Source organism: Lathyrus oleraceus, chromosome 5 (genome assembly GCF_024323335.1).
Source record: "Lathyrus oleraceus cultivar Zhongwan6 chromosome 5, CAAS_Psat_ZW6_1.0, whole genome shotgun sequence".
NCBI lineage: Eukaryota > Viridiplantae > Streptophyta > Magnoliopsida > Fabales > Fabaceae > Lathyrus > Lathyrus oleraceus.
The window spans coordinates 374,913,738-374,937,572 of NC_066583.1; the positions used below are offsets into that span (position 1 = coordinate 374,913,738).

The 23,835-nt window shown below is 38.0% G+C and overlaps 2 protein-coding genes and 1 non-coding gene across 3 annotated transcripts; 2 read left to right on the forward strand and 1 right to left on the reverse strand.

The window, feature by feature from the left end:
- The first annotated feature begins 17,771 nt into the window (after positions 1–17,771).
- Positions 17,772–18,421, forward strand: LOC127080799 (uncharacterized mitochondrial protein AtMg00810-like). Its single transcript, XM_051021092.1, has 2 exons — positions 17,772–18,199; positions 18,331–18,421. Exons 1-2 carry the CDS (start codon positions 17,772–17,774, stop codon positions 18,419–18,421), a joined length of 519 nt encoding a protein of 172 aa, XP_050877049.1.
- Positions 18,422–20,571: 2,150 nt separating this feature from the next.
- Positions 20,572–20,678, reverse strand: LOC127089453 (small nucleolar RNA R71). The gene has a single exon (XR_007791049.1). It is a non-coding gene; the product is annotated as a small nucleolar RNA R71 (small nucleolar RNA).
- An 829-nt stretch (positions 20,679–21,507) lies between these two features.
- On the forward strand, positions 21,508–22,056 carry LOC127080800 (uncharacterized). Its single transcript, XM_051021093.1, has one exon. The coding sequence runs from the start codon at positions 21,508–21,510 to the stop codon at positions 22,054–22,056; it is 549 nt and encodes a 182-aa protein (XP_050877050.1).
- The last annotated feature ends 1,779 nt before the right edge of the window (positions 22,057–23,835 follow it).

Sequence of the window (23,835 nt, forward strand, 5' to 3'; positions counted from 1 at the left end):
CGTCCTCAACAGCAGGCCTAACAGCCTCGAAACAGTAATCAAGCCAGTACAAGCTACGAGAGGAAGAGGGTCGCCTTCGATCCTATTCCGATGACGTATGCAGAGTTATACCCCTCTTTGATAGAGAGGAATTTGATTACACCACGAGACCCACCGGCTATACCTACCAACCCCCAGTGGTGGTATAAGCCCGAATTACATTGTGTTTATCATTCCGGTGCTCCCGGACACGATGTGGAAAACTGCTACCCTTTGAAGACCAAGGTTCAAGACCTTGTGAGATGTGGCATTCTGTGTTTCAAGGACGTAGGTCCTAATGTGAAGAAGAACCCATTGCCCGAGCATGGGAAATCTGTCAACATGGTTCAGGGTTGCCCTGGCAAGTACAAAGTCAAATATGTTAGCCATATTCGACAATCTTTGGTCGAGATGCATAGATTGCTATGTGATTATAGTCATTATGAGCATGACCATTATAGATGCCGAGTTTGTTCTGTTAATCAAAGAGGTTGTCGCCAGGTGCGCAAAGATGTTCAGGAAATGCTGGATGAAGGAGTCATTGAGATCCTTCAAAACAGAAATGTTGACGAAGATACTGATGAAGTCAACATGATTTCTCCAGTATTCCGGATCCCTGAGCCTGTTATTATCAGGTATGATGGTAGCAAGCAGAAGGCTTCTCCTGCTTTGATCATTAAGCCAGCTTGCCCTGTACCGTATTCTTCTGAGAAGGCGGTCCCATATCGCTACAACGTTGTAGCATTAGAGGATGGGAAAGAGGTACCCCTGCCCTCTTCATCTGTTGTTAATATTGCAGACGTCAACGGTTTGACCCGTAGCGGTCGTGTCTTCTCGGCTCCGCCGAAGCCGCAAGTTGATGTTCGAAGGAATGATACTTCTGATTATGCTAAACGCCCGGTTGGGAATGCTGTAAGTGCTTCGAACCCGGCACTTGTTGCTAAACCTACTTCTACATTGAAAACTTCTGTCTCTACTGGCCCAAGTGGCAATGCAAAAGAAGACTGTGATGAGATGCTGAGGCTCATCAAGAGAAGCAAGTACAACGTGGTAGATCAGCTTCTACAGACCCCATCCAAAATCTCTGTACTATCCTTGCTGATGAATTCAGAACCACATCGAGAAGCTCTGCAGAAAGTGTTGGATGTGGCGTATGTGGATCATGACGTCACAATTGAACAATTCGACAGTGTCGTTGCAAACATCACCGCTTGTAACAATTTAAGTTTTTGTGATGCTGATCTCCCCGAGGAAGGAAGAGACCACAACTTGGCATTACACATCTCTATGAGTTGCAAAGATGACGCCATGTCCAATGTGTTGGTGGACACTAGGTCATCATTGAATGTGTTGCCAAAGACCATTCTTGTGAAGGTATCATATCAGGGGCCTCCCATGAGGCAGAGTGGAGTAGTTGTGAAAGCTTTCGATGGGTCGCGTAAAACTGTGATTGGAGAGGTTGATCTCCCAGTCAAAATTGGACCAAGTGATTTCCAGATTACCTTCCAGGTTATGGACATTCACCCATCGTATAGCTGTCTCTTAGGCAGACCATGGATTCACGAGGCAGGCGCTGTGACATCCACCCTACACCAGAAACTGAAGTTTGTGAAGAATAAGAAGCTGGTGGTGGTAGGGGGAGAAAAGGCTCTCCTGGTTAGCCATTTGTCTTCCTTCTCTTACATAGATGCTAAGGATGAAGTTGGAACGCCGTTCCAGGCTTTATCTATTGTTGAACCTATTAAGAAGGGAACTTCTTCATTTGCTTCCTATAAAGATGCAAAGTTGGCCATTGAGCATGGTACAACTGTTGGATTGGGGTAAATGATTAAGTTGGAGGACAACAAATCTCGGGCTGGCATAGGCTATTCTTCTGGTGTCTTCAACAAACAAGGGATGTTCAAGAGTGGTGGATTTATCCACACCGGTCGAGATGAAGAGGCTGCTGCCATTCTGGAAGAGGATGAAGAGGATTTTGGCAACTTCATCATCCCTGGAGGGATCTGCAATAATTGGGTCGTTGTGGATATTCCGAGAGTTATCCATAAGTCAAAGTAATGTTCATTGTGTTTAAAAACCCTTCTCCCATGCCAAAAGGAGGAGTGATGACATTGTTGGCGCATAAATACAATGATATTTTCATTCAATAAATTCATGTTAAATGTTTGTTTTTCCAATTATTTTCCCTTTTCGCTTTTGGATGAAATTTGTGATCACATAAAACCCTAAAAATGAGAATGGAACCAATCTTTTCATCTGTATAATGATTTGCCTTGCTTGAATTCTAAAATCTCTTTATATCCAAAATCATTATGCAGGTTAATCAAACCCATTGAACATAATGATCCAACACCATCTCCCAACTTTGAGTTCCCTGTATTTGAGGCAGAAGAAGATGATGTTGAAGAGATTCCTGACGAGATTACCTGTCTACTTGAGCATGAAGAGAAGATCATTCAGCCGCATCTTGAGAATCTGTAAAAAAGTCAACTTGGGGTCTGAAGACTGTGTACGAGGAGTGAAGATTGGGGCACTCCTGGAAGAATCTGTTAAGAAGGGGTTGATTGAGTTGCTACGAGAATACGTCGACGTCTTTGCCTGGTCATATGAAGACATGCCTGGTCTGGATACTGATATCGTGCAACATTTCCTGCCTTTGAAGCCTGAGTGCGTGCCTGTGAAGCAGAAGCTCAGAAGAACTCATCCTGATATGGCAGTGAAGATCAAAGAGGAAGTTCATAAGCAAATTGATGCGGGGTTTCTGGTGACTTCTACATATCCTCAATGGGTGGCCAATATTGTGCCCGTGCCTAAGAAATATGGAAAAGTCGGAATGTGTGTGGACTATAGAGACTTGAGTAAAGCTAGTCCAAAAGATGATTTCCCTCTACCACATATTGATATGTTGGTAGATAATACAGCCAAATTCAATGTCTTCTCATTTATGGATGGATTTTCCAGATATAATCATATCAAAATGGCACCCAAGGATATGGAGAAGACAACATTCATCACACCTTGGGGAACATTCTGTTATCGAGTGATGCCCTTCGGTTTGAAGAACGCCGAAGCCACGTATCAATGAGCTATGACTACCTTGTTTCACGATATGATGCACAAGGAGATCTAGGATTATGTTGATGATATGATTGCGAAGTCAAGAACGAAAATTGAACATGTAGAGCACTTGTTGAAGCTTTTTCAGCGTTTGAGGAAGTATAAGCTTCGTCTGAATCCTAACAAGTGTACATTTGGAATCCGTTCCGGCAAGTTATTGGGCTTTGTTGTCAGCAAGAGAGGTATTGAGGTTGATCCTGCGAAGGTCAAAGCAATACAAGAGATGCCTGCGCCCAAAACTGAGAAGCAAGTCCGAGGTTTTCTTGGCCGCTTGAATTATATTTCCAGATTTATATCCCACATGACTGCCACATGTGCGCCGATATTCAAGCTCCTCCGGAAAGATCAGTCTCATGATTGTACCGAGGATTTCCAAAAGGCCTTTGACAGTATTAAAGAGTATTTGTCTGAGCCTCCGATTCTGTCTCCGCCTATGGAAGGGAGACCTTTGATTATGTATCTAACAGTTCTTGAAGACTCAATGGGTTGTGCCCTTGGTCAGCAAGACAAATCAGGAAAGAGAGAGTATGTTATCTACTACCTGAGTAAGAAGTTCACTAATTGTGAGTCTCGATACTCGATGCTGGAGAAGACATGTTGTGCTTTAGCTTGGGCTGCTAACCGCTTACGCCAGTATATGTTAAATCATACGACTTGGTTGATATCCAAAATGGATCCAATTAAGTATATCTTTGAGAAGCCTGCTTTAACTGGGAGGATTGCCCGTTGGCAGATGTTTATGTTTGAGTATGATATTGAGTATCGATCTCAGAAGGCGATTAAAGGTAGTATCCTGACTGACCACTTGGCACATCAACCAATTGAGGATTATCAGTAAGTTCAGTATGACTTCCCAGATGAGGAGATTCTATATTTGAAAATGAAAGATTGTGAAGAGCCTACACTCGATGAAGGGCCAGAGCCTGGTTTCCGATAGAGCATGGTGTTTGATGGCATTGTAAATCAATATGGAAATGGTATTGGAGCAGTGACTATTACTCCTCAGGACACACATTTTCCTTTTACAGCGAGGCTAACTTTCAAATGCACAAATAGTATGGCTGAGTATGAGGCCTGTATTATGGGATTGGAAGAATGTATTGATCTTAGGATCAAGCATCTCGATGTTTATGGTGATTCGGCCCTTGTTGTTAATCAGATTAAGGGTGAATGAGAGACGAATCAACCTGGCCTCATCCCATATAGAGATTATGCGAGGAGGATTTCAACATTCATTACTGAGGTTGACTTCCATCATATTCCTCGAGATGAGAATCGGATGGCAGATGCTCTTGCTACACTTGCTTCAATGATTGTGGTAAGACTTTGGAATGAAGTTCCCAATATCACTGTGATGCGCTTGGACAGACCAGCTCATGTATTTGCAGTAGAAGAGGTACAAGATGATAAGCTGTGGTATTATGATATCAAGTGCTTTCTGCAAAGCCAGATTTACCCGCCTGGGGCATCTGTGAAAGATAGAAAGACTTTAAGGAGATTGTCAGGCAGTTTCTACCTCAATGGCGATGTGCTTTATAAGAGAAATTTTGACATGGTTCTGCTCAGATGCGTGGATAGACACAAAGAAGACCTGTTAATGACTGAGGTCCATGAGGGTTCATTTGGTACTCATTCCAATGGACATGTCATGGCTAGAAAGATGTTGAGAGCAGGCTACTATTGGCTGACAATGGAGTCTGACTGCTACAAATATGTGAAGAAATGCCACAAGTGTCAGATCTATGCGGATAAGATTCATATTCCCCCGACACTTCTGAATGTGATTTCATCACCATGGCCCTTCTCCATGTGGGGAATTGACATGATTGGCATGATAGAGCCGAAAGCGTCTAACGGTCACAAATTTATTCTCATAGCAATTGATTACTTCACCAAGTGGGTTGAAGCGGCGTCATACGCAAACGTGACCAGGCAGGTGGTTGTGAAGTTTATCAAGAATCAACTCATATGCCGTTATGGTATGCCGGACAAAATCATTACTGATAATGGATCTAACTTGAACAACAAGATGATGAAAGAGCTGTGTAGAGAATTCAAGATTGCACATCATAATTCTTCTCCTTACAGACCCAAGATGAATGGGGCTGTTGAAGCTGCTAATAAGAATATCAAGAAGATTATCCAGAAGATGGTTGTTACGTAGAAAGATTGGCATGAGATGCTGCCATTTGCTTTGCATGGATATCGTACATCTGTCTGCACTTCAACAGGGGCAACCCCTTTCTCTCTTTATTACGGCATGGAGGTTGTGTTCCCAGTAAAGGTGGAGATCCCATCAATGAGAGTCTTGATGGAAGCCAAGTTGACTGATGCTGAATGGGTTCAGAGTCGTTATGACCAACTGAATTTGATAGAAGAGAAGAGATTGACTGCCATGTGCCACGGTCAGTTATATCAGCAAAGGATGAAGAAAGCCTTTGATAAGAAGGTCAAGCCTCGTGTGTTCCGAGAGGGTGACCTTGTGCTCAAAAATGTCTTGTATTTCGCGCCCGATTCCAGAGGCAAGTGGACTCCAAACTATGAAGGTCTATATGTTGTTAAGAGAGCCTTTTTAGGCGGTGCTTTGATACTTATAACTATGGATGGGGAGGATTTCACTCGTCCTGTGAATTCAGATGCAGTCAAGAAATACTTCGCCTAAAAATAAAAACAGAATAGCTCGCTAAGTTGAAAACCCGAAAGGGCGGCTTAGGCAAAAATGAGTGTCTCGGTGGATTGAAAACCCGAAAGGGCGATCCAGGCAAAAGTTAAAGACATAAAAAATGAATATATATCCCGCTAGATTGAGTACCTCACCCTGGGGCAATCTAGGCAAAAATTAGGGATTTGGCAAGTAACTGCATCCTGACAAGACTTTGTTCTACAAACTGACATCTGTCTGAGATTCTCGATCAGTCATCGTCAACTAAAGCTTCAAATACATCGGATTCAGAGTTGGTGGAGAAATGGTCATTATGTTCAATGTAGCCCTTTTCCAATTTATATCACCAATTTCAAATTTGTAAAGATCTATAGAGTCTTGCCATTTGCAGACTACCATTCCATCAAATAAATTTGAGCCTTTATCCAATCATTTGCACTCTTACTTGTTTCTATTCAACAAATGTTTTGCATGTTTTAATTGAGAAATATCATTGTTAAATAAATAAATTTTTCGTAATTTGTTTTTAAACAAAGTGAACATTCATAATGATAAAAAGATACTTGGGATGTCTTCAGTGCTCTCCCGAAGATGGTATGATTCTCGCCAGGGTAAGATATTTGTTCATTTTCCTGACATGCTTGTATCCTCTTCCTCCGGAGCCTTTTGTGGTATTTTCTCCCGAGCGGAGTGATTGGTAAAGATATTCATCCTTCCTCCTTCAGCAGAGTAGTGATCCTTCCTCCTCAGCAGATGTGATCTATTTGGTAGTACAATATTTGGTGATCTTGGAAACTTCTGAGTGGGGGTTATTCCTCACAGAGATTCATCCTCCCCCTGATAATTTCCCCGTTAGAGTTGCTTCTACGGCGGATTTTATCTGTGCGATCCTGTCCCCAGCCAGAATGACTGATAGTCGTTCCCCTGCAGAGATCCTTGTTTCCTGGTCCCCATCAGATTGGATGTTCTCCACTGGGCCTGGCTTTCTCTTTTAAGATGTAGTACCGGATATTTGTTCATTGATTCTTGGACCTGTTTGTGTTAGATATGTCTATTTTGTTAGCATTCATCATACATAAACCACGCACATATGCATAATTTTAACATTCAGATATTCATGTTGCATTCTTTGCCATAAATCTTTGTTTGTTATCTCCTGCTAGTTGGTAATATATTTCCCCAAGCAGATGTTTATGTCTGATCTCCCCATGTAGAGTCAGCCCCATAAGCAGAAAGTGTTTATCCTTCCTTCCATATTCCCCACTGAGTTTTGTCCTCGTGGATGATGGTTGTTTCTGTTTTCCTCCCAATACATATACTGGGATGGAACCCCCCTGAGTTATATCCTCATAGGGATGAGTCTTGTTTTGTCGTGCCTATCTAGTTTGTTCCTAGATTGGTTTCTGGTGTTTTCCTTGCACTTCCCCGTAGTTTAGATGAATGATTGCTCAGTAACCAGTAATTGCCCATCTTTTCCCTGGCGGAGTCTATGGCCTTCTACCCTCGTATCGGTAGTTATAAGTCCTATTTCTTTGGTTCTCTACCCTTATACCGGTAGTTGTAAACCCTATTTTATCCCCTTGCAGAGTTACCTTTTTGTTCATCCTAGCCGATGACGATTACTCTTCCGTGGTTTTCCACCTAGTATCTGGTAGATGTAATCCCCTCCTTGTTGGTTATCTTTATCCAATATTCGATATCGATATTCCTTCACTTGTGAGTATATCTCCCAGTAACCGGTGATATATCTCTCCCGGATCATTGCCTTTGTCAATGTATCCCCTGCGAGTCATCTTTCATTTGCCTTTTGTTAGCAATTATTGTTTCTCCCTTTGTTTGGTCATCATTTTATACCTAGTTTTTGGTATCCCGATGCCTTTTCTTTCGGTTGATTTATCCTTCATTAACCCAGTAACCGGTTGTGGATAATCTTTCATGCGAGTGTGTTATCTACGTTCTGGCGGTAATAGATAATATATCTCATGCGCTCTTTGGTCGAAGTCTTTTGTTATTCCCCAGTCGAGTAAGGTTCGTATCCCTCTTTGTGGAATCGAATGCCCATCCTATAATCGAGTCTGCTTTTAGCCCTCTTTTGGATGATGAGTGTCTTGGAAATATTCCTCAATTCACGCCTTTGTTGGTCACCTATTATATGCCCAATAACCGGTATCCCTGGTGCTCCTTCCCTTCTGCTCCCTATTATGACCTTTTGTCCCCCTGTGGAGTCAGATTTTCCTAAGTTGATGTTATGGTTTTATTTTGAAAAAAATATATAATGATAACGAACTTGTAAATACTAATTGGCTAAGATTTGATGTTATGGTTTTATTTTGTGGTTTCCATATGAGAGAGACGACTTACATAGTTGTTAGGGTTTCATTTTGAGAGAGGCGAATGAAAGAGTTGTTAGAGTTTTATTTTGAGATAGACAATTGATATGTACTGGAGTGATAGATAATTTCGCTTATATATAAATAAGTAGCACCTTTCACCATAGTTGAAAACAAAAACTGTGGTGATATACAAGGTCAATGACATTATTATCACGATAAATGAATAAATTGTTGGTGTTGGAATTCGAACCATTTCACTATATGTATATTTTACAACGGTTGCTCTGTATGGCCATTGTTACATACAATACAAAAAAAAAGCGTCCAAAAATAAACTATTACCACAGTTAAAATGACGGCCTTGTAAAATTGGTGTTACGAAAGGTCTATTTTGTAGTAGTGAAAATTGTATATAAATTAATTTCTTATTAAATTTTTAAATGTGCAGTAGGTGAAAATGATACTTGCTTGCAATCAATTATGGGTAGCTATATCAAGAAGTTAAGGAAGAACAATGTGATTTCTCTATTAGTTGTTAGTTGTGTCAACTTCTATTATAGTTTATACTCTAATTAAAATTCAAAAAGCATGATGGTCTTTTTATTAGGATGAGCTTATGGTAAATGATAGTTTGTAAGATAGTGTCAATGATAACTATACAAAAATGTGAAAATATATTAATAAAGAAAATATTCTAAAGAAAAGTTAACCATTTCATATTTCAATGCATTAAATTCACATATTTTCAAGAAAAATTGTTATTTTAAGGTCTTAAAGAGTGTCCCTGGGACACCCGTTAGCATTTTCCATAAATTATAATTATCAAATAATAAATAAAAATAATAAATATTTTTTATTATATAAAAAATATTATTTATATGATATTCTTTGTATTAGAATATAATAATATAATACTAATGAATAAATTCAAACACAGACTCTTCCACGGTTTTGTTAAGAAATAATTTATATTATTTTAAATTATTTAATTTATATACTTATTAATAGAATTTTTTGTATGCCTCACTCAATTTTAAAAAAGTATTCGACTCTTACCATAATATTTCTAGAAATCACACTTACAAATGATTATGAATGATTGTAAAGTATTTATCATATATACATGAAGGAAACCTCACATTCCACACCTTCAAGTATTGAAGTAAGAACGCGAACATGTTATATATCAACATGAAGGAAACCTTTGAAACTGTTCAGAGTAAGCTTAGTCGAACCACCCGTTCGGTAAGTTTTGGGGAATCTTGTCAAAGAAATTTTATTGAATCCTCACAGACAAACCATTTTGGGAATGGAGGTCCAAATGCCAAGCTAAGGTCAGCGTTTGGCAATCGTGGGAATTTTGGTGGTTGAAGTTTAAAAGCTAATCCATACTTGTTTTCGGGCTTTACGCACGAGGGGATTTTTAAGCTAGGAAGTTTCTCTAGAAACTTATCTTTTAAAATAAATGTTGCCTCACGGATGGTTTGACTGAAATCATCAGGTTTGTAGGCAGTTTCAAAGTATTTTTGGAATGTTTGAATCTCCTCGATATGAGTTGTTATACCTTTCTTGCGTTTGTCCTTTATATAAGTAAAAGCGTTAGTTAGATTATAGTAAGGGCAAAGACGTTGAAAATTTCATTGGTGTAGTAATTTCTCCACCAAGTGTCAAATCCTTGTGTGTAGCAAAATGATGGTTGAAAAAAGATGGGAGTAAGTTTGGCAACTTCAGCATATAGAGATAGATGTTTGTCACATTCATCCTCAGTGAACCACATGATGCAAAGGCAAAGGGCTCTTTTCTGTCGTAAAGGGATTTAGGCATTAATTGGATGAGGCCAAATTGTCGAGAGACAAGATTGGGATGATAGCTAACCAATGTTATCTGGTTCTTCGACAATCTGAGTATGGAGGCAATCAACTTAGGAGTGAGGTACGCCTTCTATATAGCCAAAGATGTTGCTTCCTGATTAGTCGAAGAGGCAGGAAATTCTATGGTAAGCCACTAAGGGCCATAGGTTCTATTGGCGAATGGAGCCATAGAAGGAGTGAAGTTGTATCGTTTTGCGAACATCATCATATATCCAGAAAAGGAGGCTGGTAAGCTTGATCCTACGTCATTTAGGGTCAGATGAACCAGTTGTGTCCCTTCGACTTGCCTTTTTTTTATCTCTTCGTCCTCTTCATTGATGGTGTTGTAGGTTGGGACTGAGGGCTCAAAGGTGGCATTTAACGACAATTGGAGTAACCAGTATGGGCCAGCTAGTAACATGTTTGTTCTTGGTTGGTAGGTCTTCAGAATTTTGACAGCTTCTCCCAAAGACTCATAAAGTGAATCCAAGATCAGTTGACTTTGGTAGATGTTACATCCAGCATGCAGTTGGTTCGCCAAGGTTAAAAATATCTTTGCCTCTTGAAGAGATTTTGAGCAGAAGATACAGCATGACAACCAAAGTTCCAGGAAGGCAATCTGCTCTTCATTAAAAACTTCATCATTTTCAGTATTGTGATGGTCAATATATAGTGGGTTAAGGTGGCTTTGTTGGTATGAAAATTAATGGTATTTTCGGTTCGCACGTTTCCGATATGATATTTTAGAAAAGTGATCATGATGACCATGACGTCACAACAGTAGTTGTCGCGTTAAAAGCTTTCAAAAAATATCCCTTTCTCCATTTGATCGAAAAAGACATTTTTGGGGGGCAATTTGTTAGATATAAATTCAACGCTAAAAAAGATATAAAAATTCAAGTATAAAGCTTAATGAAATACTTGGAAGAAATCCAAGCTGATTTTGATGGGAATCAGACATAGCTTTTTTGACTAGAATTTGGCAAAGAAATTGCTATATTGTCGAAATAACGTTGTAGGATTTGGAAATTCTTGAAACGGTTCAAAGATGGGTTCGACGAGGATAAATTCAAAATCCAAGTTAAGGTTGATAACCATATTTTGGCCTTATCTAATCATTCAAGGGATGCGTGGAGGCCTGTGAAGGTGAAATACATGCAAGTAGGAATGTGTCATTTTCTGAAGAAAATACTGTTTGTTAACGTTATTGTCATGGTAGTATAAATATGAGTCTTAGTATTATGATTCAGGGTGTTTAATATTGTATCAAACTCAAAACCACTTGAAGTACCTAGGTGTTATTGAGAAAAGAGTTTTATGAGAATATGTACGTATGAAACACCATATTTTCTTTCAATGTCAATCTATATATATTTAAAGTCATTTTCTATGTCATTTACCTTCCTGACGAAATTATGTTTTTTCTTCATATTTTTCCATAAATCTTCTTTGCATTACTTTTAATTGTAACATTATAATCGAAGAAAGTAATAATAGAACAAACTTTGAACAAAAACTATACATATATGTCCTACGATCAATCTAATCGATCATGTAAGTAACCAAAATATCAATTTTAGAAGATTAGCGTTTGTTTACCAAAATCCAAGATAAACAAGAGTACATTACGAGTGATTGTGAATTGGAACTATACTGATATCATTTAGCTCGGTCTCTGAACAGATACAAGTTATAAATTCATTACTCCTACCATAGCTAGAAAGAAAATAACACAATCAAAAAAAACTATACCTTTGACAAACAAATTTGAGATAAAAGAAACAACCAAAAAGAGAATTGCCAATTGTGAGATGGCAGAGAAGATGCTGGGAGGCTTTGATAACGAAACTTGTTTTAAGAAATGTCAGTCTAACATATCAATCGAAAATGATAGATAAATTTGTACATAGTGATTTTGTGGTAGAGTTCTCAACCACCGCCTGCAGTGGCTCACCTACTTGACATACAACAAGTGATTACTCTTTTATAGCAAACAATAAATAATATTATGATAGTTTAGTTGAAAGAGATGGAAACAGAAATAATTCAAAGTAGTTATATAACCTTCCGATTTATATTTTTCAGAAAAATCTCTACTTCATCTTCATTTTATGATCCAACAAACCATGGTAGGACATGCTCAATCAATTTCAAAGGCATCATGCACAAGTTTTCATGATTTACAGCTTTCATGATAAACTTTTCTTTCACGTCATAACCATTTTTCCTTCAAGAACAATAGAGAAAGTTGAAGTTTAATTGACAATATACTTTAACAATGATTATTTTGAACTAAGGTAACTTAAATAAAACATACTTGTTGATAACACCTTCCAAAGCACATGGGATGAGAATATCACACTCATAGATGAGCAAGTCCTTCTAATCCATTGCATCTGCTACGAGAAATCCATCAAAATTGCATTGTTTACCTTGGGTTTCAGAAGAGCGGCATATTCGAAGGAATTTATGAAGGTTTCTTTTACCTCCAAAAAACAAAATATTATGTCACAGAAAAACAATTATTGTTACCATAGTTTTGCATAGTTATTCAAGTTCAACTTCTCTAGTAAGTTATCCTAAAAAACAAAATTCTCTACAAGGTAAAAAAACATTTTCTAAATACTTTCTTCTTCAAACATTGCACTCTTCACAAATTCCCCAAAATATTTTGATTTTTACCATCTGCTTTAGATTTAAGTTGCCCTTAGCATTAACTTAATATAATGCATTAATCACAACTACTATAAGAGTCTTCAATGTTCCAGCGAGATTATTTTAAACAATGACAATGCAACTCTGTTCTTCTTCCTTTTAGATTTGATTCTGTTAGAATTAATTCATATTTTTATAAACTTGTAGACAAAGTTTGTTAGAGCGTATTTTAGTATTTCTCATTAAATCTCACTTATATTTAATAAAGTGAGTGGCGTGAACAAATAATATTTGTATTCCTTTTGCAGTGTGTGTGTGTGTGTGTATCTGTATGTGTGCATCCATTTGTAATCATTTTAAGAGTAGTCGAAGTTTGTTATCATTCTCTCTTCTCTCTCTTGTTTCTTTGTTCATCTTTTATCACCTTGTGCACCAACAATTGGTATCTAGAGCACCTTGAGGCATTGTGTGATTGATTTCTGTTTGGAGAACTCGTGTTGAATATCTGATCAAAATCGTAACAATCACATATCTTGATTCTGCGGGATTGGGAAACACTGTGTTTAGGTGAGATCTGAATGTATTGCACAAGGTTGAAGATGGCCGGAAACGGTAATTTGAGTACCAACCTTCCAGTGTTCGATGGTAATAACTGGAATCGTTGGATGATTCAGATGTGTGTGTTGTTTGGAGTTCAAGATGTTCTTGATCTCGTCAACCACGGTTACGCTGCACTTCCAGAAAATGCAACGGATGCGTAGATAAATGCTCAGTGTGATCTGAGGAAGAAGGATCACAAGGCATTATTCTACATCCATCAGTGTGTGGATGTGAACATGTTTAATAAAATCGCTGATTCGACAACGGAAAAAGTTGTGTGGAACACACTGGTCCAGTGCTACGACGGTGGTGCATCAGTGAAGAAGGTGAAGCTCCAGTCTCTACATAAGCAGTATGAGAACCTCATCATGAAGAATAATGAGAAGGTATCTAACTACATCTCCAGAGTGATTCTGATCACAAATGAGATGAATTCGTGTGAAGAAACTCTCTCTGAACAAAAGTATCATTGAGAAGGTACTTAGATATCTTACTCCTCAGTTTGATTACTTCGCTGTAGCAATTGAACATTCTACGGATCTGAGCACCATGAGAATAGAAGACATGCAAAGCAGTCTAGAGGCACAAGAGTTGTGTTTGACTGAAGGAACCTCTAAGAGAAAGGTAGAGCAGGCTCTGAAAGCTTTTTTTTATCAAGAAAGAGCATAATTATTTTTGGTAAAAATCCAAGAAAAGACATGGTAGGTCTCAGAAGTTAGAAACCTCAACTTCTGGGAGTCAGAAGGGAAAGGATAAGTATGATAAGAGAAAAGTTCAATTTTACTGTTGTATAAAGTTTGGCCACTTCGTTATAGATTGTTGGTCAAACAAGGAGAGAAAATCAGAAGAAGTGAATATAGCCTAGAGTTTTGATGATGAACATGTGCTATGAATGGCTTCTGATTCTGATAGTGTGCCTCTAGAAGACTGGTGGTATATGGACACCGATTGTTCAAACCATCTTACTAGAAATAAGAAATGGCTAGTTGATTTTGACTCTGAGAAGATGACCAAGATCAGATGTGTTAATGATAAGTATTTGAATGTTAAAGGAATTTGGAATGTTAGAGTGATTATGAATAATGGAAAATCTGCATTAATTCAGAACATCTAGGGTATGTTCCTAGAATGAAGAGCATTCTGATGATTGTAGGTCAATTAATTGAAAAGGGATTCTCAGTTATCATGAAGGACAATCTTTTGAAGTTATATGACTGTAATCAGAAGCTGATTATAGAGTCAGAATATGGAAGGAATAGAATATTCAAGGTGAATGTTAAAACTGCAAACTCTTAATGCCTTAGCGCAATAAGTGTTGTGAAGGAAAGTGAGATGTGGCACAAAAGATTTGGTCATTTGAACTTCAGAAGCTTAGGACATTTGAATTCAAAGAAACGGGTACGTGGAATTCCTGCAACTAAGAAACCAGAAAAGTCATGCAATGTGTGCATGAGAGGAAAGAAACCAAGACTGCCATTTGCATCAGAAGTAGCTCCATGAGAAAAACATGATTTGGGAGTAGTTCATTCTGATATGTGTTGACCATTTCCAAAACCTTCACTAGGAGGGAATAAATAATTTGTGTCATTTGTGGATGAATCCACGGGGATGACATGGGTATCCCTTATATAGTTCAAACACGAGGTGTTTGTTGAACTTAAGAAATTCAGAATCAAGGCTGAGAAACAGAGTGGTCAGACTCTGAAGATTCTAAGAACTGATGGTGGAGGTGAGTATAACTCTAAAAAGTTCAAGAAGTTCTGTGAGGAGAATGGAATTGAGCATGAAGTGGTTGCCCCATATACTCCTCAACACAATGGTCTTGCTGAAAGGAGAAACTGAACTTTGCTTGATATGGTAAGGAGCATGCTGAAGGAGAAGAAGATTTTTAACACTTTATGGGAGAAACTATTTTCACTGCAACATATGTGCTCAATAGGTGTCCAACTAAGAAGCTGAAGGAAATTGTTCCTTTTGAGAGGTGGACTGGAGATAAGAAAAGTGTGAGTCATTTTAGAGTATTTGGTTCTATCTGTTATAAACATGTTCCAGATGCTACTAGAAAGAAGTTGGATTATAGAAGTAAGGTGATGTTATTGGTGGGGTATCATAGTACAGGTGCTTGTAAGCTTTATTTTCCATTCACTAATAAGGTTGAAGTCAGCAGAGACATTGTTGTGCAAGAGTCGGAAGTATGGGATTGGAGCAATTCTCAATCTGACTATGATGCAGAGTTAACTTCTGAAGATATTGATTATGATTCTGAAGATGAGTCAGATCATGAAAATGATTACGAGAGTGAGTCAGAATCAGAAGGAAAGATTGATTCTGAGGAAGAATCTGATTTTGATCCTGATTCTGATGGTGATTCAGATTCTGGTGATCCAAATTGTGATGGTGATTTAGATTCTGGTGGTAGTCCAGATTCTGGGAACATTCCAGATTCTGAAGGTGATCATGCTTCTGAAGTCGGTACTTCTGGAATTCCAGCATCTGATATTGTTCTAGAATAAAAGGTCCTGAACAAGTTCAGAGGCCACAAAGAATCAGAAAAATTCCAAGAAGATTTGCAGAGTTTGACATGCTACAAGATAATGAAGTAGATTCTGAAGAGGAAGTTATTCAGTGTGCCATGTTAGTAGACTTTAAACCCGTGAGTATGGGAGAATCTCTCAAGGAGAAAGTATGGTTGAAGGCCATGAAAGAAGAACTTGATGCCATAGAGAGAAACAAGACTTAGAAGCTGACTGAACATCCAAAGAACAAGAAAGTCATAAGCATGAGATGGGTTTATCAGGTGAAGCTAAAGTCAGATAAATCAATTGACAAACACAAATGAAGGTTAGTTGTGAGAGGTTTTCTGCAGAAACCTAGGTTAGATTATGTTGAAGTGTTTGCGCCTGTAGCAAGACATGAAACAATCAAGTTGGTGATTGCGATAGCTACTAACAAGAATTGGCCTCTGATGCATTTAGACGTGAAATCTACATTTATGAACGGTCCATTAGAATAATAGGTTTATGTATCACAACCTCCTGGATTTGAGAAAAAGAATCATGAAGTGGTGGTGTACATATTTGAAATTCTGGTATCATATATGAGATGTCGAATGCAATGTCACGACACTAATATCTAAATTACACTAACAGAAGAAAGATGAAGAAAGGTAATGCAAAAGACACAAGCAATTGTTAACCCAGTTCGGTCCAACTCACCTGCATCTGGGGGCTACCAAGCTAGGAAGGAAATTCACTAAAATAGAATCAGTTCAAAGACTCTCCGTACACTTCAACAAGTTACAGTCTTTCTCACCTAATCTCTACCCGTGCAATTTCTACCTAAGCACTCTTAGATATGAGAACCCACTCACTTCCCTACAATCACACTTGTGATCTTAAACAACAATCCCTTGAGAAAAGAAAACACTTTTCCATAACACACTCTTGATTTTACTTCACAGTTTCAATCAAGAAGACACACTCTTGATCTTGCTTCACAGCTTTGATCAAGAAGACACACACTTGATCTTGCTTCACATCTTTGATCAAGTAGACACACACTCTTGCTTAACAGCTTTAGAGTGACAAATTACAACCACAAATCAGTCCAATTCAATCATCAAAAGATGACTTGAATGGCTTACAAGTCTTACGACTAAACAGACACAAACCCTAGCTCTCTCTCTATATTTCGCTCAGTATTGGTTGTGTTGTAAAACAGGTTTTCTAAGTCCCTTTTTATAGAAGCTTTCAGCTGGGCTTGGACATCTTGAAAACCCTAAATCTATTTTCCAATCAAATCTTTTTATAACAACTGGTTAGATCTCCTTGGAAAATAAGTAAATCAGATTGTAATCCATGATTGAATGCACCAGCTAATCAGATCTTCAATCATACAAAGATTGTCATTAATTGTGCAATTACAAAACACCAGACATTCATACTGAATGTTCTGTGTACAGGATGCCATGACATCGGGTCTGACATCCTGGAAAAATCCTGCATAATCCAATAATTCCTATTATAACTTCCAGCAGGTACAACCATATCAGATGCCATGACCTTGTGTATGTCATCTGAAACAATCCTGCATGAACATGTCTTTCATTTAAGCTCCAGCAGGTACATCCAATATCAGAAGCCATGGCATTGTATGTGGCATTCTGAAACAATCCTGCATGAACATGTTCTTGAACTCCAGCATGTACATAGGATATCTCATGTTAAGACATCACACGTAACATCTTGTGAACACTCTTTATTTTACCAAAATTGCTGCCAATATTAAGAATCAACAAGATTACACAAAGCTTTGTATGGGCTGAAGCAAGTCCCTAGAGCTTGGAATCTGAAAATTGATTCATTTTTCAAGAAGCATGGATTTCAGGAATGTGAGATGGAGTATGGTGTCTATGTTCAACATAATTCTGAAGGCAATATGATTCTTGTGTATGTGTATATTGATGACATATTGCTAATAGGAAGTTGTGAATATGAGATAGCTAAGTTCAAGTAGGAGCTGATAAATGAGTTCGAGATGACTGATCTAGGAAAAATGGTTTATTTTATAGGGATGGAGATTATGTACTCTGAGAAAGGTATAATTTTTCATCAGCTGAAATATGAACTTGAGCTTCTGAAGAGGTTTGAGCTGTTGACTTGTAAAATTGTTATCACACCTGTTGATACAAATCAGAAATTGGATTCTGATTTTGATGGTGATGATGTAGATGCGACAACATTCAAGCAGTTGGTATGGTCTCTGAGGTATTTACGTAATACCATACCTGATATTTGTTATGCAGTTGGAATCGTGAGTAGGTTTATGAGTAAACCGAAATGGTCTCATTACCAAGATGCTGTCAGAATTCTGAGGCATATAAAGGGAACACTGGAGTATGGAGCTTTGTTCCCTTCTGGTGCTGAAACTGGCTCAGAACTTATGAGTTACTCAAATTCTGATTGGTGTGGAGACAGAGTTGACAGAAGAAGTACTTCTAGATACTTGTTTAAGTTTTGTGGAAGTCCTATTTCTTGGTGTTCCAAGAAAAAATCAGTTGTTGTTATGTCAACCTGTGAATCATAATATATTGTAGGTGTTGTGACTGCATGTCAAGTTGTGTGGCTTCTAAATTTACTGCAAGATCTGAATATCAAAGTAAACAAGCCTCTAAAGTTGATGACTGATAACAAGTATGCAATCAATCTTGCCAAGAACACGGTGTTGCATGGGAGAAGCAAACATATTGAGACTAAGTATCACTTTCTGAGAAATCATATTCATAATGGAGTGCAAGATATTGTGTAATGTAGCACCTAGAAGTAGTTGGTAGATTTTCTGACGAAGGTGATCAAGACTGGTTAATTTCTCCGCTTGAGGGATGAAATTTGTGTTCTTAGTTTTGGTTAAGTTGAATATGAAATAAGGGATGGTGTTATAATTAATTCATATTTTCATAAACTTCTATACAAAGTTTGTTAGAGGGTATTTTAGTATTTCTCATTAATTCGCACTTGTATTTAAGCAAGTGAGTGGTGTGAACAAATAACATATTTATTCCTTTTGCATTCTGTGTAGCAATGTGTGTATGCACCTATTTTGTAACCATTTTAAGAGTAGTGGAAGTTTGTTATTATTCTCTCTTCTCTCGCTTGTTTCATTGTTCATCTTTATCACATTGTGCACCAACAGGTCTACATTTTATAGTGTCCATTTTCCATATGAGTTGGCATTAACAAATTAAAATTATAAAAAAGAGATTTTCTCAAGGAATTTAAATTGGTCATTGAACCCTAACAAGAAATCCATTTTGCTGTAATTTTTTGTACCAAAGGTTAATAGTTCTATATTCAAAATTGTGATACCTGAAAACGTGAAACCATACCATTTATCTTACTCGATTAGAATGCATTTTAGTATGATTTTGTGTATGTTTTATTGTATTATGCCGGTGTTGGTGCCCTGTTTCAGGTATTTGTTGACGCAAAACTCATGTGTGAGAAAGAAGTAAAGAAAAGAGAAGAAAAGAAGGAAATGCTGAAGTTTACAAGTTTTGGGCTTGTGGCACTCGCCACGTCACTTCAGAGTTTAAGTACCATGGCGTTCGCCATGGCCCTGTGGCGTTTGCCACGAACACGCAATGCTATTTTTCAGCAACTGCATAGAACATGGTCAAGGAAGCTCCCTATTTTCTCTCCACCACTCCCACACGAATTTAGGGAAGTTCAACCCTACTTCACCAACATAGCGAGAGCGCTTTAGGATTAATTAGGGTTTATCAATTTCCAAAAATTAATTTTAATTTAGGTGGGTTAGTGAGAGCAAAACATTTTGGCTTAAGAGTATAGCCCGAACCAAGACCACAAGAGTGTGAGGCGAAGTCTTTTAAATTGATATTTTTTACTAAAAAGTGATTTACTTTATTTTAATGTTAATTGTTTACCGAATCCTTAAAGGATGGTGTGATTTACATACTGATGCCTCTTAATTGAATACTTTAATTATATTATTATTTCTAGTTAAATTTTATTTCCCAGCTTCTCTTAATCAATCTAAGAATAACAAAGTAATCATTAGTCTTGGCTTTACACAGTAACTTTAGATAACGATAGTTTGATTTTTGTTCCTTTGGGTTTGATATCTATTTAAAACTACGCGATACGACTGTGCACTTGCACTTAGCCATTTTGATAGACATACTAAGTCGCGATCAAGGTTTTGGCGTTGTTGTCGGGGACCAATCAAGTCAATATCGTAACTCCATTGTTGCACGGAATAGACTAAGCCAACTAATTTCCTTTTTATTTGTTTCGGTTGCATGCCAAACACTCTCTCACGAGAAGAAGAGTTAGAACAACCGATAGACAAAGTCGAGCATTATATTAGACAAAGAAACCGACTTAAAAAATTCCACTTAAAATACAATCTTCCTGATCCTAATATACCCGAACAAGATATGAATGCCCCTGTTAACCGTCCTTTAAGGGACTATGCTGCCCCATCTCAAGATGAACCATACAACAGCATCGTTGCCCCTGCCATCGACCAAAACGATTTCGAGTTGAAACCTTTGGTGTTACAAGCAGTACACCAAAACCAATTCTCTGGCAGTCCTACAGACGACCCAAACCTCTATCTGTCAATATTCATACAATATACAGATACGATAAAAGGTAATGGTGTTAATCCCGAAGCAATACGATTACGTCTTTTTCCCTTTTCTTTAAGAGACAGAGCTAGAGTGTGGCTCAAGTCTTTATCTTCAAATTACATAACTACATGGGACGAATTAAAGAAGGTCTTCTTAGCCAGATATTTCCCACCTAGTAAAACGGCTATGCTAAGAAGCCAAATCAACGGATTTAGGCAAAAAGACAACGAATCGCTTTTCGAAGCATGGGAGAGATATAAGGACATGATGAGAATTTGCCCGCACCATGGGCTTGAACCATGGCTTATTATCCACACCTTATATGGTGGTCTCTCCTATAACACCAAATTAAACTTAGACGCTGCAGCTGGCAGTGCTATAATGGACAAACCGTATGAAGAGGCTTATCTACTCATTGAAAATATGGCACAAAATCACTACCAATGGGGAAGAGAGCGCACTTCTATAGAGAAACCTCAACCAAAAGGAGGTATGTACGAAGTCAGTGGAATAAATTACGTTAATGCTAAGGTAGACGCCCTGACTCAAAAGATTGAAAGTTTAACCATAACTCCTGCGGACACCGTGGCTGCCGTAGCCCTAAGCTACGATATATGTGGAGTACCTGGACACAATATTTCCGAATGCAAATTACTAGGAGGCATTGCATCTGAAAAGTTAGATTATGCTCAAGGAAACCCTTACGCCAATACTTACAACCCAGGTTGGAAAAACCATCCTAACTTCTCTTATAATAATAACAACGCCTTGTATGCTCTAAATCAACCACCTCCTGGTTACTAGAAGCCAACTCAGAGTGCACCTCAAGCCGCTCCTCAAACGCCTAGACAATATAATCTTAAGTTAATGATAGAGAGCTTTGTTTCTTCTCAAACGCAATAAAATAAGGAGTTTATGAATCAGAACGTCCATACCTCGGAATTAGTGAAACAATTAGCAACTAAAGTAGATGTTTTGGCTACTCATAACAAAATGTTGGAAACGCAAATTTCTCAAGTAGCCAAGCAACAAGCAACTACCGCAACTCCAACTGGAACTTTCCCTGGTCAACCTTAACCTAATCCGAAAGGTCAAGCTAATGTTATCATATTGCGTAGTGGGATGGAGTTAGACAGACCAGTTGATCCTAGAACACAAACTTCGCCGATGATTCAGAAAAATGGCCAACCTGATAAACCAGAGGAAAAAGATGAAACCAAAGAGGAAGTTGAGAAGGCGAAACCATACATGCCTCCACCACCATATAAACCACCAATTCCTTACCCTCAAAGACTATCTATGTCCAAAATCGAAGGACAATTCAGGAAGTTCGTCGAACTCCTGAAACAGCTGAATATTACCATCCCTTTCACCGAAGCTATTACACAGATGCCCTCATATGCCAAGTTCCTAAAAGAAATCTTATCTACCAAGAAGAAACTTGAGGATGATAAGACAGTGACGCTTAACACAGAGTGTAGTGCTATCATTCAGAATGACATGCCACCTAAACTGAAAGATCCTGGCAGTTTTTCCATACCCTGTGTAATAGGGAAGTTTGTAATAGACCAATCCCTCTGTAATTTAGGAGCTAGTGTGAGTTTGATTCCCCTTTCCATCTATGAAAGACTTAAATTGAGAGAGTTAAGACCAACGAGAATGTCTCTCTAACTAGCAGATCGTTCTGTTAAGTATCCCATGGGAATGCTAGAGAACATTCTCGTCCGAGTCGGTCAATTCTTCATCCCTACCAATTTCATAATAATGGACATCAAAGAAGATTCTAACATCACAATCATCCTAGGAAGACCCTTCCTAGCAACTGTCGGTGCCATTATAGATGTGAAACGAGGAAAAATGACTTTCGAAGTGGGAAAGGAGAAGATTGAATTCATTTTATCGCAATTTCTGAAAGCACCTGCCATAGACGACACGTGTTGTTTTATAAACATCATTGATGAATGTATAAAAGAAATAAAAATGGAACCATCCGAGGATACTGAAATCCTAAAAATCCCAACACCACCCATTCTTGAGGATGACCAATACAAAGAACCATCCCTAGATAATAGTTTAAGGGAATGTCTAGCATTAACTCCAAATCCAATGCCATGCCCGAAGAAACCATCTATAGAACTTAAAACACTGCCGAAAAATCTGAGATATGAATTCCTGAATGCAGAGCTTGAGCAACCAGTAATAGTCAATGCCGATTTAGGACAAATAGAAACTGAAAACCTATTACATATCCTAAGGAAATACACTAATGCCTTAGGCTACAACATCTTAGACTTAAAAGGAATTCGTCCCTCTCTATACATGCATCGCATTATGCTAGAAGAAGACTCAAAAACTTCTAGAGAACACCATAGGCGATTAAACTCGATTATGAACGATGTTGTAAGAAAAGAAGTGTTGAAGTTATTAGATTGTTGGTATAAGCCCTAGAGTCCAATACTTTTGGTACTTGTGTCAAATTATTTATTAATAATAAAAGGATTTTTTCTTTATTATGTTTGTTTAATAAATTCCCTAGAATAGCTAGTCCGTTTAATGTATCAAGTGTGACTTAATCATGAGATCCCATTAAACATAAGGATATTATTCTTAAAGTATTTGTAGTCGAGCTTTATTGTGAAGTGGGATAACATTAAAGCATTCAGACTATTATGTATAGACTGATGATCACATCTCATGGATCATGGATAAGGAGTTATCAAGTCTTAAACATAGGTATGAATATTATGAGTAATATTTATACCGGATTGACCCGCTATGAGAATACTATATATAATGTTATGCAAAGTGTCATAAGTTATTATCATGGTGATAGTGGTGTATACCACCCTTTGCTCTGAAACCACAATGGACCCTAGATGTAGAGTCGAGTGTTTTATTGCTGATCAAACATTATCCATAACTGGATGACCATAAAGACAGTTGATGGGTACTCCATGAAGCATGTTGAAGGACATGAGTGACCTAGATGGAATTTGCCCATCCTGCATAACAGGATAAATGTCTACGGGCCCAATATTGAACAGGACAAGGATGACATGGCTTATGCCTTGTGTTCAATATAGACATAAGGGAAAAATGGTAATTGTACACATAAGTATTATCACAAAAGAATTTGTCAGATCACATGACATTTTCATGTCTTGGCTAGCAGTGATGTGTTACTAGATATCTCTCACTGTTTAGTCGTGAGACTTGTAAGCCATTCAAGTCATCCATTGATGATTGAATTGGACTGATTTGTGGTTGTAATTTGTCACTCTAAAGCTGTTAAGCAAGAGTGTGTGTCTTCTTGATCAAAGCTGTGAAGCAAGATCAAGAGTGTGTCTTCTTGATTGAAACTGTGAAGTAAAATCAAGAGTGTGTAATTGAAAAGTATTTTCTTTTCTTAAGGGATTATTATTTAAAATCACTGGTGTGTAATTGTAGGGA